We start from the raw sequence: 20,445 nt of genomic DNA, 5'->3' as shown, positions 1-20,445 counted from the left end.
TTTCCATACTTACAATTTGTACTCAAATACACCAAATCAAATGCCCCCAAAATGTTTCTAAAATGTAACACCATTCTTGGGAAAGCAGCTTGTGCCGCATCGAAAAATTAGTTTCTAATTAGGTGAAAAAGTTTAATGGATTCTCTATTATACAATAACGTGTAGGAATACTGAATATTAATACACAGAAACCCAGGGGCATGATGAATGATTCACAAATTGTTTGAATATGGTCTGCAATATGTTTAATCAAAGGCAGTAAAATGTTATGGAAATGATGTTGTTGGATACTTTTTTCAATAATGTAAATAAAAAATTAAGATCTTTATTGTATTTCTTTTATATTTTGTGTATTTGTGTTTCTGGCACACATAATACTCTGCTTCCATAGAAGCAGTGGGGGGTAAATATTACTGGCTGGGGTAAGACATGAGCCTGAGGGGTAATTAGTGATAATGCCAGTTGTGTGTGATCTGCTATATGGCAGGATTGTGCAGTGCTGCCTCTGATTAGTGCCGGATTCCCCTGGAGATATCTATGATTGTGTGATTGGGAAGACCTTGCAGGGGAACACAAGTGTCTGCACAGAGGAGCCATCTGCACCACTCATCTGCTGACACTGACATGTGACTGCTACACACTGCACGATCGCTGCAGAGGACTAGGAATGCAAGTAATGTGTGTGGTATGTAATAGCACCGATCTGATCACAATCGGGGGTAGCTGTGAGCCGTGTCAGTGTATAAAGCACTGTTTGAGGTCGGATCCACTATCAGCGTGTTATTTGTTGTGATCGGCCTAGCAGGTGGAGAGATTGGGCAAGGAAGAACACAAGCGATCAGGCGAATAGTTGGAATTTATAGGATGCATTTATTTATTTATTCAGCCATAACTAGTCATAGTACAGTAAGGATCGTACGATGTTGCATCGCGCATACAGCCATGTTAGTATGTGGACGTGCATGAGGCGCACTGATTGGTCAGTGAGTGGTCCGTGGTGGCGGAGCGCTGTAGAGGTGGGCGTGGCTTGTTTGGCCATGTGAGGTACGGAGCGGTGTGAGGTGACTTCATCGCTCACATAGCATAGCCTGCAACAAGAACCGGGGACCGGGCTGTTCGCAGCTGTACTGCGTGATGACTTGTCTATGCACGGTACAGTCACTCACCTATTCATTCATTGGGGGGATATTGGCGAATGTCAGGGCTGTCCGGTGTTTGGAACCGACACATTCATCCCACTCTTCTCCCATTTGAGTTGCTCTGAACTTGTTTATCAGCATTTCTATAGGAGTGCACGGAGCGGGGTGTATCAGTGGGGGTTATATGGGGCAGATGATATTCTCCTGTTGTCTGTACAAGGCACAACCTTTGTATTGTCAGGGGGCAGCTGCCATGGCATATTTCCCTATACCTCTTCTAGGGTGTCCATAAAGCCTTATTCTATACTGGGGTGTCTATTGGATTGTATGTGATAAAACCCCGAATATAACCCATATGTAATGTTATGTTGATATATATGTGTATAATGGATTATTACATCTGCCCCTCATAAGATTTACTATATTTTACGTTTGTATTTGTAAAGCCAACATCCCTAGCCTTTCAGATAATTATATTTTATGGATTTCTCATTGGCAGGGTTTGTATGTAAAGCAATATATATATATATATATTAAAATTGGCTTTAATGAAAAAGGGCGGAAAGCTAATGAACATCTGATGTACCTTATGGTCTGATCACGCTTGGAGTATTTGCAATGTTTTACATCTCAAGGCTGCTAGCAAAATACGGGTAACATTGAGCTGATTGATTTGCTGCCCCATCCACCTCCATAGACTTGAATTGGAAGAACTTGTCCCCGCTTTTACAAGTATTCCTGGGCAGCCGGCTGCTTGTTTTGTAACAAAAACCTGGTCGGCTGTTGGGGCCAAGTGTAAATGTTTCTGGGTGCCTGGTTGTGGTAAGCGCTCGGTAAAACACGGCTAGTTTGAACATCCATAACCCTGAGTTTTGTGTTGCCTTGTCACAATTATTGCAGCGTGACAAAGTATTTGAGATATTTAGCAGTCCCTGGGCCATACCCTGGTGAATGGTTGGTAGCACTTCAAAACAACCTGCAACCTACAGGACGGCTCCCTGATGTTTACACTGACAACCAGCTTAGCTGTCTTGTTCATGTTCGCTTAAATCCCCCGTGGGTTGCAGTTGTTGGGGAGACCGCTCTACTACATATCCATTAATCAGTGAATGGGTATCCTCATCAATGTTACATTAACCAAATAATGATTGAGAATCCCCTAATTTGTGTTATATTAGACATGGTTTTTATTTTATTATCTTGTGATATCGCGTAACGCTTGTCCTCCTTATAGAAGGTGCTGTTATTGGAAGCTTAGTGAAAAGTACACTTATTTATTACTTTTGTTGTTTTTTTTTTTTTACAAAGTTTTGCAGCATTTTCCTGTGGGGAAGTTTTTATAAAGTACAACTTACTTGGTACTGCAAGGTGATTGTTAAATTGTGAGTTTTTTCAATAATAATTTGTACCTGAAATCATTTATCTTCAATTGCTGATTTACAATAGCAGAAAATATTTGTTGCTATCTACATTCAGCTATGTAGGTAATAAAAAAAATCAAGTGAATGGAAGCGCTAGCTTCTTTTATTGCAGAGGGCTGCTGGTCATGTGACCCTCAGCCACCCTATAGAGCCACAGGTGTATGGCGGCAGGATGTGCTGTCAAGTGTGATCCATCATAATGCCAGTGACATCACTTCTGTATCCTTTCCTGACACAGGGTCAGAAAGAACAGCTCTTTGCTGCCTATTACTTGGTGTGGTGACACAGCAATCATTCTACAACTGATGGGAGTGATTGAAAATCTGCAGCATACAAAATCCCCTTTCATAAACTGCACCAATGCACACTACTCTCTGCTTCTTGCCATCACTGTCTTGGCACACACAACCCAGTTTGCCGTCTGTGCTTTGATGCTTATGGCCCATCCACTTTTCATTTTCCACCAATGCTCTACTTTGCATCTTTGTGCATTTAGTTTCTCTTTTTTTCTCATCCCCAACTTGCCCATTGCACTAACTATCGCATAAAGGTGTGCACACAGTAAAATATTATCATAATATAGTTATAATATTACAATATTTTTCAGACTTCTATGAACCATAAACTCCACAGGGCGAGGCTTTATTGAGTAGTATCCATACAAGTCATTACCTAAATAATAAGAAACTGAATGTGACGGATAAGTTGCTGTTATGATTTATTAGAGCTATCATAGAGCATAATGAGAGGACCTGGGTAATGTGGCAAACCTGGAATTAATTTCCTAAAATTTCATATTTTTTGGAATATGTTTTTCAATCCTGTGCCAAACCCATTTCAGGTTTGCTGGATCGCCCAGGTTTTGCTATGATAGTCTATCTTCTCTAGTCTTAGAGAACTTTAATAAATCAGCCCTCATGTGTGGTGCAAGAAAGGTTTAAATGTGCTTCGTCTGGTTTCCCAACTTGTCAAGCTGATTTGGGACCTATATCTGAATCCTAATGAACTCAGTGGAGTTATTTTTGAGCAGCCAATTGCAATAAAAAAGGTGTAAGGAGACTCCAGACATCATTTGATGGATGGATGGATGGATGGATGGATGGAGGGTCTTGTATCCACTTGGTGGGCCCCTTAATCCTGCTCACACCTTGAAGTAATCACTGGGGCCCATTTCTAGGACTGTCCCAGCATCAGCACTGCACGCTGCTTAGTGGTACTGGGAATGCATCGGCCTTTGGGCCAAAAAAAGAATTGTATTTATAGTTTAGCACAGTAAACAAATGTTTTTTAGAAAAATAAAATGTTCTTGTAAGGTTCTTCTTCTCAACAAAATTACTGTGGTTGCAAAGCAGCGGCAGAAAGTTTTTTTTTTTTTTTAATAATGCAGGGATCTTCAATCAAATCTTTTCATGGATCAGGGATCAAATGTTTTATATTAGCTACAAATACCTGAAAACTTGGTGTATAATTAGATTTAGCTTATTTTCTTTACCTCTGCAATCTCCTAATGGAAATATCCTGTTTTAGTTTTATTCCTTTCCTATTATATATGATGTTTGGATTTGTGCTTCAATATATGCTGAACTTTGGTTTGCTTGATCTGTTATGATTTTGTCAATCAGTTTTGTATCCAAATAGTTAAAGGGCTAGAGGGTGTCTGTTACCAAATCAATTGACAGGCTTTTTTTATGCCCAGTTCCCTTTTGTAATCCGAACTACTGGTGAGCTAAACTTTATTTACTCCCTACTAGTATTTCTGGACAAAGATCCAATGAATGTGTTTTATTACACCAACTGCAAATTATGTTTTCACACCTCCAACACCAATAATATATTAAATATCATTACTACCTAGTTAGAAATCTTGTAAAAGATCCTGTAGTGCCCTCTACTGGTTATATTACATAAATGAATGTGTAGAATAATTGGTAGTCTGGATTTCCTTGTAAGGAATAATTCAATACTGAATCTGATACATAAAATATTATTATTAATTATCTTTGGGTCACTGTGTTTTTCATGTATCTATAAAAAAAAAAAACTCTCTACTGTTACCAAATAAAAAAATTAAGTATGGGTATGCCAAACCACTTTTTAGCCTTATTGTTATCTATGTACTTATTGCAGATTTTCTACCACTTCCTGTTTGCTAAAACTTGGTTTTAAGAGTGGGGGAAATTATAAATATACTCCGTTACATTTTGAATCTAAAATTGCCAGCATACACAATGTGTGTGTGTGTGTGTGTGTGTGTGTGTATATATATATATATATATATATATATATATTACACACACAGACATATATTTTGCTGTAAGCTTTGCTGCAAAACTTATATATTTTGCTTTGTGTGTTTCAGGCATTATTTCACCAAATTCTTAGTCGACAGTGACTACAATGAATGATCCAGGAAAATTTTTAACTGGTAAAATGGAAAATAAACTTCAGCATAAGTTTACCATCCCGAAGATTAAGAGAGATGCTGAGAAAGGTTTGTTTAGTTAAGATTAACATGAATTTTAATAGTATATTATGGTTTTGGTCAGTTATTTTGAGTTTTTTAAGGCTCAAGTTCAGATGGTGCTTCCCATCTATGCGATTGGTTGCTCTTGAGTACCTTTTTTAACCACAAGGTATCTGGGAGCATTCAGTAGCATCTTTGACAATTTGCTAAAGATTTTGAACATCTATGGACGCAGTAAAATATACTGACTGAAGAAAACTCACCACAACCAAACTCCAACACAAAATGGGATTTCAGCTGCTCCAGTTTGATTCACTGACAACTAGAGTTTTGGGTAAACTTAGTACAAATTTGCTGTAATGTACTGCATTTGTCCTGCTGTCAAAAAATGCCTGCCTGAACTCAGCCTTATATTGACCCCAGTGCTCAGTGGGTATTTTGTGTTTGACTGTTTGACAGCTGGAGGAAAGTACAGTGATACCTCGGCTAACAAAGATAATTTGTTTTCCGGAATCACATTTGTTAGCCTAAATATTTTTTAGCCCAAACGTGATTTAACGTAGGTTTCTAGAGAAAATCATTTATTTCGTTCTGGATGCTGCCCACAATTTAAAGATAAGTTTTATAAAAATAGTAAAAAGCACCATATAAAAGATCATAAACTCACCAAAGGCTGAGATGAACAGCTTCCCAATCGAAACAGTCAACATATTATTAGGCAGTGTAGTGTCAGTTGCTGTATAAAATCCTCACTGTGAGTCACAAACAAAGCAAAAAAAAAAAACTTTATGGAGCCTAGACATTCATTAACTTCTGGAGCAAGCTGTGTTTTGATATGCAAAAAGAAACAACTGCAGATTTTTGCCTTGGTCATTAAAGAGTTACAAGAGCTTGCAGAAGAGCTCAGTCCTTAAAGAGGAACTAAACTCAAAAAACAAAACAAAAACACATTTACGCTCCAGGTGCCGCTATCTTCATCTTCTCTTCTGGGTTCTTCATCCTACGTCACCCGACCCAGGCGCGAGATCAGCTGACGTAGGATGGGAAAAAAGATTTGACGCTCTCACTGTGCATGTGTGAGATCGGCTAATTGTTTTCTTTGAGCGAAAAGGCTCCTTCTGCTCATGCAAGGAGAACCCAAGAGTCTACCAGGATGCCTGACGTAGGTATCCCGGGAGGCTTTGCGCTCCCATTCTTTCATGACCGCCCAGGCGGCCGAAAATTAGGGTGCGGTGCTGCGCTTTTTTTTTTTTTTAGGTTGCACCTAAAAAAACAAAAAACAAAAAAAACAAAAAATGAATTTTTAACCTACTTAAAAGTATTCTCCACCCTTTTATGTAAAGTGAAAATTCTGAGTTTAGGTACGCTTTAAGATCACCCACAACCTCAGCTGTGTTTAGCAAAAGATGTTTTCTGCAAGTCATACAAACCACCCCAAACTGCCACCAATATTTTTAGTATACAGTATGTGACATTTTCATATGTTGTAGGGGAACAAGATACAAATAGTTGGCCTGTTAAAAAGACAGCAGCATGTTCAAATAGATTAAATTGTACATTTTTTTTTTTAGAGGTGTGATGAGATGAGTCTAATATATTTCAGACACCAATTCCTTAGTCGTGCTGCTAACTTTCTACTGATTGGATGACCTTATTAGTATTTCTCAACCTTTGTAACATAGGATTGAATTAACTCTCAGGTCTTGGGGAAAAAATGATTGGTGTCAGTGATAACCTAGGAGGCACAAATTGCTCATTGCTCAATGAACCCTCTAAATTCTGCATAAATCCTTGGGTTCCATGGAACACTGATCTTAACTCTTTGTGGGCTCTATTTGTAGATATCCAACCTAAGTATTGATATTCTTATATCTCCTTACATATTAATTTGCTTTTTACAATAAAGTGCTAATGTAGATTTTTTTTAATATTGTTTAAATGTTGTTGTTAGGAGTATTCTAGCTTATAACATAGGTAAATGTTTTTTTTTTGTTCATATGCTTATCGCGTTTTCTTTTTTTCTTATAGTCTAGTGGAAAGTTCTGTATATATTTTAACACTGTACCTAGTAGCCATGTCCCAGATTTTTTTCTTGGATATATAATGATAATTCTTCACATAAACTCTTTCATTTTGCTTCATACATTTGTTAAAGAGAAACCTTCCAGCATGTGTGGGTTCAGTGGTAGCTGGTTTTCTGTTTGTCAGATTGTAAATTGTTTGTATTGTTTGGTTTACCATATGTTTTTTTTTTTAACCCAATTCCTAGTATGCATCATTCAGTGCAGGCCTGAAAGAAGAGAATACACCGATATCCTGGATACTCTGGAGAAAGGAAGGCTAAATATCAATCGTGAACTAAAGTCATCCTGGGAATTTTCAGAAATTAAACTTGTCGTGAATATTGATTTAGAACGAAAATTTTTTGAAAAAAGGTAATTAGTAAATAGAGATGTCCTTTACCCTTCATGGAACTCAAAAATGTATCTGATCATGTTTTGTGGTTCAAAGCTTAGTTTTGAAAGTGGCACAGTTGTCTAAAAATTGCATATCTTTGAACTTTTGATGCTTTTTTAAGTGATCTAGACCTGATTAGTAGGTGCTCAATGTCCTCAATGGTACACGAACAGCAAAACAACAATCCCCTACTTTATCTAAAAAATAATGTTTTAGCTGATACATTTAAAAAGCACACTTTCCATCAAGGACATTTACATAAACTTTTCTGATAAGTACAAAGGGAGCATTTACTCAAAACAAGTTTCCCTGTTGAAAGATCTAACCTCAGATCCTGTTTCTCTAAAACACTGTGGTAGGTTAAATCTGTATACTGACCGCTATCACATGTACAGACACTAGTTGTTTATGATCCAGCGCATATGTGCTAGTATTCATTGCAGAATCCCACAATGTAGAGGTAGGTGAACCTACTTTAACAGTTCAAAGGTGCCCGAGTAATGAATGTTTTTCCTTACCTGACTTATGGTCCCTCAAACCCTCCAAATGTTATTGATTTTTAAACACCTAAATCTCCATAGAGTACAGCCTAACTACCTGACTGACATTTCCAGGGGGCAACCCTTTCCAGTGAATATTTTGGGAATTTTTAATTGCAAATTGTCAGAACTGAGATATCTTTGAGAACTTGTTACACATGTTCATGTTACACATGTCTTTTCACTTGTATGTGTCTCCATGATATGTCAAAAATTACTCCTATTATCAAAGTATGAAGGAATATGGAAAAGTAAACAAACAGTCTATATTTAGATGGAATGCATCACATAGGACATACGCTACTCTTAGTTTAAGGTTCACTTGGGCAATTCCCCTAAGGAGATCCTATTGTCCAAATGCAAGAAAAGACTAATTTAGAGAAATGAGAAATGGGAGAAGGTTCAATTAGCACACAGTATATGGAAAGATTACCCTCTAATACACGAGACTATGTTAAACATAAACATTCTAGAATAAAATCAGAAAATGCACATGGTATGTTGCCTTCCCAGGCCTAAAGGACTTGTACCAGTAAGCCAAAATGAGTCTGTTGAGAGAAACTTTGGTGCTGGAGTATAGAGTAATTGAGAAATATTGTGTTCTGAGGGCAAGCCATGTTGACTGGTTCAACATTGGGTTATGAAAGCTGGGCAACCTTGCCTGTGTGTTGAAGTGGCAACCCTGTGTGTGAAGTATAGAGCTAGAAGACTCCCTAGGCTTATGAAGGGAATGGGCTGCTGAACGTTTTCAACAGCTGAAGTGGGTGATCAGCAAGGTAAGAATGCTTATTGCCTGTCCCTTTCTGCAATAAAGCTCTGCCTGACAAAAGGGAACTTGGACACCCTATTGCAATGCTTCACCACTGTTTATCTACAAAAAACATAAAGTACTGCGAATGTAAGGGTTATTAGATAATCCAAGTTAATAGATATACAGCCACAGTCTTATATTGTTGTAAGTTTTTTATGTTTGATATTGACAATTTTTATTTACTTTTCAGAAATGAGTTGAAAGAGCTTGGTAGGACCAATCGAGAGATTGAAGAAAAGTTTTGTTTCCTGATAGTACCATGTGAATCTGCAGCAACTATATCCAAACATGGGTTATCAGTCAATAATATGACTACAAAAGTGCTTGGCAGTCCTTACATGGGAACATATTTATTTCGCCATGTTGATGTTGCACTTAATTTTGCCCAGAAGAAAAATTTGACATCAAATGTTGTAGTAGTTTTTAAAGTAAGTACAACATGCTTTTAGATTAGTGTCCTGTATTGTGCTTTTATGTTGGTGTAATAGCAGTGTGGCACAAATCTGCAAATGAAAGGAGTTTATTATGACGTTATATCAGGTATTGGAAGGTGAGTATGAATGGTAACTAATGCACATGTTGGCAGCCAGTTACTAAGGTACATGGGAGCACTCTCCCTGGGTACCTTAGTAAATGCACAAAATCCAGTGTACATTAGTTACCATTCATGCTTGTTTACCCCTGTTCTTGCTTCTGAGAGGTGATGCCTTGTGAACACCTAGAACTAAGAATGCGGTTTAGCCCATTGCAAGAGAACATTTTTTGCAACATTTTTATTTGCCAGGAGTTAAGCTACGTACACACGTCAGATTTTTATCGCCCGATAATCGGCATCGGCCAATTATCGGGCGAAAATCTGCCGTGTGTACAGTCGGTGTCGTCCATCGTCCGGACGACCGACCTGCCGAATCCACGGATGATGGACGACAGCCGATCCTAATGAAAGGGAAGGGGAGAGCGCGCAGCAGGGTGCCGCTCCATCGCTCTCCCCCTCCCCTCTCCATAGAGCATTAGCGGTGCTGTATGTACAGCACCGTTCATGCATCGTGCACTCCCTTGTCGTTGGAAAGGATCGTGAAAGATCCTTTCCAACGACAAAAATTGGAAGTGTGTACGCAGCTTTAGTGGGTTTGTCAGTCACACCTTCATAGGCCAGGACTTGGGTGACTCCTTAATATCGTTTTTTTGTGTAAAATCTTTTACCTTTAAAGGTGGTGGGGGCCTAGCAATGAAGCAGACCTTCTGTTTATATGAAGGGTCTGCATTAACATATATGTAATTCTATGCATTGCAAGGCTCTCCATTCCATGCACAAAAAGCCAATTTTTATGCATTGTAATAAAATATAATTGTATTTTATTCAACAATATGAAGTGGCAATTACCATATATACATGCTAATGTTACACAAGAATTTGAAATACATACATATGCTGACAGAACAGCCTTAAACTCCAAGTAGTAGCACAGGAAATAAAGATGAGCATGACCAAATCAAGAAAGGGACAGAAGCCACTGGTAGTGAAAGTTGGGGAGAAAATGTCCACCAGGTTGATATCACCTAAATCTAAAACACATGTACAATGCAATCAAGAGAATAAGGTTTGAAACTAATGGCCTGATAAGTTAGCCTTATATTTCACATCTCCATGTACTCAATTTATCGGCAGTGAAAATGTTAAATGCTAGTCACATAGTTTTTGGATTTAGATTTGTTGATATCACCACTGTGTGGCTTTTTATAGAGGAAGCTGTATCTGTGAACGTGCAGTGAAAGAAGGCACATGCTGTTTTTTTCATTCATTCTGTTTGTGGTTCTCTCCTCCATACAGCTGCTTTTTGAATATTATAAACCAGTCCATAGACGGGCAGCTCTGACTTGAGGAAGCATAAACCCTGCTTTCCTTTGCTTTCTTCCAAGTTGCCTGCATTTTTACAAATAGATGCAACTTGAAGGTTAGTAATGGAAACAGTTTGCTACAGAGAATATTGGTAACTAGACTTCTGTCTCCTGACTTCCCTTTTTGAGCATAGATGCCACTGTATTTGTCCTCTTTTAGAGTATGTAGTGTTAAAAGGTTATGTGTTTAATACATTTGTCTTTTGGTTGTTAATACAGTTTAGTCTGTAATCTAAATTTTTCATTTTAAACTAGGTACTGTTTGGAAAAGTGAAAAAAGTTCTTTGTTCTTCTCCGAAGAAGACAGCACTGGATCCATCCCCAAATTTTGACAGTCATGTATCAAAACAGCCACCAACTTTGAATGATCCAATTGATGAGCAGGCCAAAAATTCCTTGGTATGCTTCTTTAGTTATGTTATTGTTCTCTCTTTATTATTTGCTTGTAGTGTTGACATCACATTTGTTTCAGTATGGGCATATTTCTAAACTCAATATCGCATTCCTTGCTCTATAATATATAAAGCATACATTTGGGGAAGTAAAAATAGCATGTAAGGATAACAGACTGTTGATCCAGGGAACATCTGACTCATGGAATCAGGAAGGAATGTTTTTCCCAAATTTTACTAGGGTTTTTTTTTTTGCCTTTCTCTGGATCAACTTTGTCTATAGGGTTTTTATCTGGGATATTTTTATTTCCCTAGTGGTTGAACTTGATGGACTATTGTCTTTTTTTTCAACCTAACTACGTAACTATACTAACTACCATGTCAAGAAGGAAACCTTTGGCTAACTCTTGCTAAAATGTAATTACTATAGCATCACCAGAACAAAAAAAACTCTACCTATCAAAACATGCTGCCCTGTTACACATTACTGCCCACTTTTTACGCTTGAACCCCTATTTCTCTAGAATGGAGAGGTGTAAAAAATTCAAAAATGTAGGTACAAGTGAGGAGCATCTCGGGTTAACATCCTCTAAAATTTCATCATTATGGCATCACTGGAACATAAACTCACTAAAACGAAATTGGGTTTCGGGTATTGGATTACATTTTTTTGTATTGAAATTTATTGTTGGGCAGGTACAGTGGAGTACTATTGTGGGTGAACACCTACAAGCATAACATAATTTTTGCAGGTTCATCACTGTGAATTCAGCCTTTAACAGTTTACCATATAAAGCTTATCGATGAATGTTGTAAATAGACAACCCAGGGGAAATGCTCCCGTTACCAGGACAGTGAAGGTTGCGCTTTGCTTAACAATGGGTAAAGCTCCTGTCATTGGGTTTAACCAGGGACATCTGTCCCGAGATGTTCTATTGTTTGTTTGGCTGAATGGAAACCATGCCCGACCCTTACCACCATTGGGGCAGGCAGGGATCTGTTTTTTTGCAAAAATAGAAGGCGGCTACATGCTTTTCGCCCCTTTAATTCTTTGGAAAGCCAGATTCCAGTGAATAGTGTATTCGGGGGGCCCCACACACTTGAAAAGTTTAGGGATTAAAAACTAGTATAAATGCTTGTACAGGTGTTTTTTGTTTTTTTTTAACATTTGCAAGCATTTTCTATTCAATTCTATGATCTAAAAGAGTTAAAATGCCTGATATGTCAAGAAATTTGTTCATTGCATTCTTTCTGCTCTGTTTTTTACAAAAATAGAAACAGAACCATTTGTATCTAGAAAGAAGAAAACATCTTTAAAGAAAAAGTACCAAAGTTTGTTTATTAAAACTGATATGTATTTACATGCAGATCTATGTATATGAATATGATAGCAGTCTTAGACCTGTGAAAACACCAAGACAGTGCCTTCCTATCGCTTTAGTAACAGCAAATTTTCTAGCCCAAAAAACGGCTCTACCTTCAGCACGTCTGCTATCCAAGACAGTCTTACCAGGTATGAAGCGGTATTTCATTTTGTATTTTTTTTGGTCATTAACAAAAACTTTTTGGGTTAATGTTTTTAGGTAGTGATGTTAAATTTTATCGGACTAGGTTAGCGAGAGGCACTAAAAGTGCAGATTAGGTTCACATTAAACGTCTCTGTAATGTCAGCTGACACTCGTACTAAGATTTGTACTGTGATGTTTGGATCTAGTTTCTTTTCCAGGGTAATGTATAATGTAGGGCACATTAATGAAAAAATATGCAGATTGCAAAACTTGACTTTAAATATATAATAAAAATCCTAAATCTTGAGTTAAGATAATCTAATTGCTATGGTGTCAAAAAATATGTTAAAACAAATGGATTATTTTCCAGAAACAGCTGCATATGAAAGATTTGTTAAAACCTCATTTCATGTGCATTTAAGTCCCCCCATCTCTGTTTATGGTTGTTATGGTTTGTTAAAAAAATGGCCTCTTTCATGCCGTTGGAAATATGTTATACACTTCAATATTGAAGCAAGAACACCCTCTAATTGATTTGAGTGACACCCTCTAATTGATTTGAGTGACTTTCATAAAAGTTTCGACCCCCCCCCCCCCCCTCCCCGTCATGTTCGTGGACAATTGATGTCTGGCTTATTTTCATAAGTGAAGACTGAAATAAAAAAACTAATATACCCCTTGGCTAAAAATGCTAAAGTTCCTGATACACATTAGAATTAGATAAATGAATATCTTAACTGGACATGTTTTTGGTATGTTTCCTTAATATTTTAAGCAGAAGCAAACTCTCTGATTTCACAGTTTTAAAATCAGTACTCAAACATATTTGTTCTGTTCTGCAGTTTACATATGCCTCAATGTATGTGTGCAGCGTATATGCTACATTTCAGGCATGCCTCAGATGATAACTGTCACAGTTGCCATTGTGGTTATATTACATTGAAGGGGTACATTGAAGGTTAGGTTCTGCTATAAGAGTTACTTTGAAGAAGGTGTCCTCAGCGCCACTCCCTATGCCCTTCTTATCCTAATTTGCCATAAAACACATATCCTGGTTGCTAATCAACCCACAACAGGACTGTATTTACAGGCAGAAACTAAAGCTGCGTACACACTTGCAATTTTTGTCGTTGGAAAGGATCTTTCACGATCCTTTCCAACGACAAGGGACTGCACGATGCATGAACGGTGCTGTACATACAGCACCGTTCATGCTCTATGGAGAGGGGAGGGGAGAGCGACGGAGCGGCACCCTGCTGCGCGCTCTCCCCCTTCCCTTTCGTTGGGATCGGTTGTCGTCCACCGTCCGTGGATCCGGCAGGACGGTCGTTCGGACGATGGACGACACCAACTGTACACACGGCAGATTTTCGCCCGATATTTGGCCGATGCTGATTATCGGGCGATAAAAATCTGCCATGTGTACATAGCTTTAGGTGTAGTTTGACATAAGTGCTTTGAAGCCCTCAGGCTTAAGTGTCAGGTAAATAGTATGATAGTTGTAATGGTTGCATTTGCCAGGCATGAACTTTATCTTAGTAGTAAACACTATTCTGCTTTGGACAGACTAGGTAGTGTGTGTGTGTGTGTATATATATATGTATGTATATATAAATATATATATATGGTATGTGTTCAATTTGCTTTCATTGTATTTACTTGTAACTAAATAAACTATAATAAAATATTTTTATACTGCGTGTGCTGAAAAATGTATTAATTGTTGGTCATATATTTTTTCTTAGGAAGTGATGCTTTGGTAAATTGCACAGTTGCCCAAAGGATAGGGAAAGGCAAAGATGCCACAGTTATCTTTCACAGTGTTCATACACCCGTGGCCAATCCTTCCCTAAGAGAAATTTCTCAGAACAATAGCATAAAAGATGAAACACATACTTTGCCGATTTTAAGCAGACATCAAGAACTTGAAAGTCCTGTTTGTGCATCTGTGTTTCAAAACCAAATTTGTATTCCAAACCTAAACGTGCCATATAATCAATTCTCTGTGTCGCTGGAGGGTACAGTTTTGTCTTCTACGATTTCATCAAAATCTATGAAAGACCCTAGACTTATTAAAAGGTGTGAACAGGAAGTTGTTAAATTCACTGGTCAGTGTCTTTTAGGACAACAAAACCAAAAAGAATTTGTTTTTGAAAGTGATGTGTCCAGCTTTAAGGAAAAAGATCCCAGTAAAGAGAACCTTAGCACCTTGGAAAAAGTCGGAAGTAAAACATCACTGTGTCCAAGTTTTGAGGAAGCACGTTTTTCAGATGAGAGTTACATGGTGAAAGAGCAAGAAATTAAGAAAGTAGATGAAAAAGATGATGAACATGTTCCTGATCAGTATCTTAAAGAACAGCAAAAACAATCCAAATATACTTTCAAGAGTACATTGTGCACCATTAAAGAAGGCTCTCCTAACAAAGAAAGTGGGAGCTTGGAAAACATTGTAAGTAAAACTTCACCATACTTAAGTTTTGAAGAAGAGCGTTTTTCTGATGACAGTCATAATGTAAAAGGTCAGATAATGAAGACTGAAAGTAAGCAGTCATTTTTTACACTTTCTGAAAACATGAAAGCTGCAGATGGTCAGGTTGCTTTATCCATTGAAAATAAATTTATACTTTGTAGAAAACTCTGTGGATATGGTATTTTCCAAACACTGCATGACAATCAGTCAGATGTTACAAAAGAGGAAGAGCCTGTGAGACGTAGTTTATCCCCGGACAAAAATACATCCTCCCCTGGAAGTTTTTCTCAGTCCAAAAACACAGATGAAATAGATAGCAAGAGCACTCTGCTTCGAAACCAAGCCCAAGTATCCTCTTCTGAAATAAATAAGGCACAGTCTGAAGATGGTTATGGTGTGTCTCCAAAACCAAACCAAATAGGTGCACTTCAAAAAGATGTTCTAAATGACAGTAACAGTTATAAATGTTTGTCTGCAGAAAAACTCACTAAGAACAAGAGGGCTGAAGTTACTGCTCAACCAGCAGAGTTAAAAAATCATCAAAACCCTGTCTATGATGGAGACAAGAAAGTAGGTTCTAATGATAACAGAAGTAAGCTTGGCACAACTAAAGCACATCATACGAATAAAAGTAATTTTCAACCTGTGAAAACATCTTTAGTATCAAGCAAAAAACATCTTGAGCAACATGTTCAGTCTGAAACCTTTCCATTAATACCTGATATAAAGGTTAAAAAGAGTGAAGCATGTAAAAGTCCACACAAGCATTTATCTCCTTCTCCATCCAGCCTTAATGCAAAATCCTCCAAAGCTGCTGAGGAATGTTTAATGAATAAATCTCCTGGAAAGAAAGCTCAAGAACAGCATTTACACAAGAAAGAAAAAGTTGAGCCCATCAAGACAATGATTTCTGCTTCAACTAAAAAAATGAAAGAGGGCAACAAACACAATGCTACCAAAAAATTGTTAAACAATACAAAAAATGCATCTGAAAAAAGTAGATTTTTCTCAGGTTCAGTTCCTGTTTCAAAAGTGTACAATCACACAATTGAAAAAGAACCCAATAGTAAAATGAGTTCTCTATGTCCAGTTCTGTGTAATACCAAACAGGACAAGGAGGATAAGAAAAATTGTGATATAGATTTAATTGCCAAAAATGTACATTTTAAAGATTCAGTTAAGACACAGACAGAGAAAACACAAACTCATAATTCAGTCATTGAGGAAAATACATTTAGGAGCACACAGTGTGATTTGCAATGTATGATAGAGTTAGAGAGCCGTATAGATTGGAAAGGTATTTTTGGAATGCAGAAAGAGAAAGCAGAAGAAATGGCAGAGATACAAAAACCTTTAAGACGACTGAGAGAGCCCAGTGGATTAAGGATTTTCCCTGACATGGAAATTACTATAGGAAACCCTCACTATGTTTGTGTAGTACAGAATGTAAACAGTTTTGTTCATGCAGGAGCATCCATAGAAGACAAAGAAAGGATAAACCAAAGCTTTGAAAAAGAAGTTATCTCAGATTTTCAGAAAACAAGTTTTGTTTCAGAGATTGTAAATGAAAAAACTTTTTCCATGTGTCAGGATTGGAACAAAGCACCAGTTAACAGTCCTGAACTTCCATCCTATTCTGTTAGTTTGAGTGAAAGTGACCATTCAGATGAAAAGCAAACCACTAAAAATCAGGCTAAATCTGAAGTGACTAAAGATTATAAATTGACTGGTGCCAAAACTGGGCACAATTTGTCTCATACAAAAATTATGAGCAAGAAGCTTGGCAGTACAAGGAAGCACTTAGTAGTAGGTAAACAATCTGTTAGAAGAATGAATAAGTTCTCTCAGTCTGAAAAAAATATAAAGGTAGTTTTAGGGTTGTTAGGTGAGATTCCTCTGTGTAAGAGCAAGCGGATTTCCAAAAGACTAGATCGAGCTATTCTTCATCTTAGAAAAGCACACAAAAGAGTACAAAAATCCTTGCAGCTTGTAGCTAAGTCTGGAAGGAAATGTAATACCACAGATACCACCACGCAAGTCTCAGAAAATTATGGCCAAGAATATCATAATATTGAAAAGCAGAATGCTTTTAAAATAATAAGACACAGTGGCAAAAAAGTAGTCCCCAATGAAAAACAAACAGAAGGTAGAGAGGCTGAGTGTAGTGGTGAGCATATGTTGCAAATTCCAAATTTTTTAAAGGTTGCTGCTAAAAAACATAGGCAGAAGTGTTCACCAGATGATGGAAAATCCTTAAATATGACAACTGAAGTAGCTAGTGACCTATCTGCAAGAGATTCCTTGTTGGCTGAAACCTCTAGCAGTTCATCTTTGCCAAAAAAATTGCCTCCCTCACCTCCATCCAGAAGCGACGTAGTTACTATAGAATCATCTTCTGCCTCAGGTAAACAAAGGCAAAAGTCTTCTCTAGATGATGGTAAATCACTAAACATGACAACTCAAGTAGTTAATGGCCTATCTGCAAGAGATTCCTTGTTGGCTGAAACCTCTGGCAGTGTAGTTGCTACAGGATCCTCTTCAAATTCCCCTAGTTTTGGCATATTGGACGAAGAAAATGCAGTACCAGTGACATATTTATTAAAATCAACAAGTGAAAAGAAAGAGATTTCTAGTGAAATATGCAAAAAGAGGAACGCGAGAATCGGCAAGAAAATATTGCAAGCAAATAAGTACAATTCGTACCAAAGTAGGAATAAAACATACAAAAAAACAGATGCAGTTTGTGAAACAGTTCAGCATAAAAGAAAAAAAATTAAGCAGAGTAAGTTTACCACAGCAAAAAATACTGAAGTGTCAAAATTATTATTGGGAAAATTATCAAGGATTTTGGAAAATGCAAGTGGGACACACAGCTTAAAAAGGCTAAAGGACTTCCTATCCCTGTGCAATAAAATGCTTCCTGTTTTTATTAAATCCTTTGAAAGAAAGCAAGAGAGTTCTTGGAGAGATGTGATAGTAGACAGGAAATCATTGTTTTCCCACCAACTGAAAACCTCATTTAGAAGTACCTTACAGCCGCAAGCTATAGAGTCTTTTCTTGAATTACAGATGATGATAGAAACAACTCAGTTTATTGAGAATCGCATTTGTTTTATTGAAGGAAGACCTACATTCCGCAGTCTCCTATGGTATGATGGATCGCTGTACAGGGAATTACTTTCAGGTGAGACTGGCTATCAGCAGCAGTCACCTTTCTATACAGCCTTTCAAAAAAAAATAAATGGCAGTGCAGTTACTACTTTAGAGAACCTTTGTAGTCGGCTTTCCGAGTTTTTGAAGGAAATAGATGACAAGAACAGCTCCTTTTATGTCTACTTGAAATATAAGAGGGAACTGAAAGAGTGTGAAGATGTTTTGAAGCACGATTGTGACTACTCTGCATTTTCGCTTTCCATTCCTTTCAGCTGTGGAGCACATCTCGGAAACACAGTAGACGATTTGGTGGCATTGCAAAAATGCACTTTAGATATAATAGGTAGATTCATGCAACTTCCTAAAGTTGAACCAGGAAAAAAAGAACATGCACTGTGTCTGTTAGAAATGATCTCAGCTAAAATTGATTTTTTGAAGACCTCAGTGTCTCTAAGTATGAACATGTCACTCTTTGGTATTCAGCACTTACTTTTTGATGCTGCAAAGATGATGGTTTTGAATGAAAACAAATCCCTTCACAAGGACAAAAAGATAGTTCTTACAAAAGACATCACTGGTCAGATAAACATCAGTGCTTTATCAAAATTGTACGAAGTGTTTTGTGTTCCTGGTAAAGAGGCTTGGGTGGCTTATGACAAAGATGAGTTGTTGAATGAGAACTTAAATTCACACAACAATCATAAGGACAAGTTCCTTGTTGGCAGGATCATAGATGAAGCTCGACATGCAGACATTTGTTTATTACAACAGATGATTCTTAAATGCCAAAACCATCTGGACTCAAAGATAAAAAACTTTCAGATCTTTCAGGAATGTGATATACAAAAAACCTTAATTAAAGACAGCAATGTTAAGGAACTGACTCAAAGGAAAGACTTAGTTACCACTTTATTAAAGAGTGAAGCAGTTGAACTGTATATTGAACTAACAATGACATATGAGACCTTGCATTTTCTTAAGTGTGTGATGGCTTCACAAAAAAAGGAAAAGACAAAAAGGGGGATACTGTGGTATGATGCTTCTCTGTTGCCTGATCTAGTTCAAATCCAAAAAAGATTGGCATTCCTTTTGAAAGGGGACACAATGCCACGTGCAATCGATACAATCGAAAGGAGAATAAGAGACATAAAATCGGAGCTTGAGGTAATCGGCAACTGTCCGGATTCTGTGAATTACTCATATGCTTTTCAAATAATGACAAGAGAACTTTCAGAGCTTTCAGAACTAAAAAAATTGGTTTTAAAATCCAGCCCAGCATTAGATGGATACATCCACTTTTCCCCATGTGTTGTCTCAGTACACTATGGAAACTTATCCCCAGAGCTGGACTATAATTACAGCCAGTTTTCGGATTTTCTTGAAATTCTAATGTCTTCCCCCAAGAAGGATTTAGGAAAAATGGCCCATACCATGAAGATAATGAAAACAATTGAATTAGCAAAAGCTTTGATTGAGAAGAACAGCAATTCCCCATTAGATTTATTTACATGTCAGATTCTGCAAAACAGAATTAAAAGTGATTGCATAATAAACAAGGCACCCAATGGAGGCAAAACCTCTATTCATTCCCCCAGGAAACGGAAGTGTGTATCTCTAGAGACTCTCTCTCCCAAGAAGAAGGTTGGTGTTATTGATAATTTTAGGTTTTTAAATATGTTTAGATTGATAAACATAAAACATATGCAGTATTAGGTTTGCTTTGTATTTATTCTAGCAAATGTTTGCATCACTGCCAAATCAGACAATTTTTTGGTTCATAGGTGTTTTAACACCAGTCCTTGAGGGCTAGGATCTTTACACTTTTCAAGTATTTCTCCAACGGGCAGCAGTAATTTATTGAGTTGAGGTTTACACTGTTGGTTGCATGATGGCTCATTGGCTGCCACTTACACCTTGTAGCGCCAAGGACCCAGCTTAGGACACTATTTCTTTTGGAGTTTGTATGTTCTTGTGTTATGTACTGTGTTTGTTTCCCCTGCCCACTCTTTTTTCTTCCCACATTCACAAAAAACATTCTTGTGGGAAAAATTGCTTTTCCTACAAAAGTCTTCTTAGATCATTTTAGGGACATTGGACTATGATTTGGAGGATTTTTTTTTGTGAACCTCTGAGGTACAGTTGTGTATGTAGTCCTCTAAAGTGATCTGTAATATGTAGACACTACTTTAAAT

At 37.4% G+C, this 20,445-nt stretch overlaps 2 protein-coding genes across 2 annotated transcripts in view; both read left to right on the top strand.

Annotated features, from left to right (window-relative positions):
• The first annotated feature begins 4,957 nt into the window (after nucleotides 1–4,957).
• Nucleotides 4,958–16,152, top strand: LOC140327417 (uncharacterized). The gene is made up of 7 exons (XM_072406801.1): nucleotides 4,958–5,051; nucleotides 7,294–7,459; nucleotides 9,022–9,259; nucleotides 10,986–11,129; nucleotides 12,491–12,635; nucleotides 14,376–16,065; nucleotides 16,134–16,152. The coding sequence occupies exons 1-7, from the start codon at nucleotides 4,958–4,960 to the stop codon at nucleotides 16,150–16,152; spliced, it is 2,496 nt and encodes an 831-aa protein (XP_072262902.1).
• LOC140326556 (uncharacterized) overlaps nucleotides 16,065–20,445 on the top strand; it is an 18,912-nt gene continuing 14,531 nt past the window's right edge. The window contains exon 1 of the mRNA XM_072405247.1: nucleotides 16,065–19,894. Coding sequence (XP_072261348.1) covers nucleotides 16,172–19,894 — 3,723 coding nt within the window. The 5' untranslated portion in view covers nucleotides 16,065–16,171. The remainder of the gene's footprint in view (nucleotides 19,895–20,445) is intronic.

The sequence above is a fragment of the Pyxicephalus adspersus genome, chromosome 3, assembly GCF_032062135.1.
Source record: "Pyxicephalus adspersus chromosome 3, UCB_Pads_2.0, whole genome shotgun sequence".
Classification (NCBI taxonomy): domain Eukaryota; kingdom Metazoa; phylum Chordata; class Amphibia; order Anura; family Pyxicephalidae; genus Pyxicephalus; species Pyxicephalus adspersus.
The sequence above is the reverse complement of the archived record's forward strand: the minus strand, read 5'-3'. Positions and strand labels throughout refer to the sequence as shown.

Bases quoted from the DNA above. Each gene is read 5' to 3' on its own strand.
- LOC140327417 (XM_072406801.1), top strand. From the start codon at position 4,958: ATGAATGATCCAGGAAAATTTTTAACTGGTAAAATGGAAAATAAACTT. The intron at 9,260-10,985 runs GTAAGTACAACA...ATTTTAAACTAG, and splicing joins ATGTTGTAGTAGTTTTTAAA to GTACTGTTTGGAAAAGTGAA. The intron at 12,636-14,375 runs GTATGAAGCGGT...ATTTTTTCTTAG, and splicing joins ATCCAAGACAGTCTTACCAG to GAAGTGATGCTTTGGTAAAT.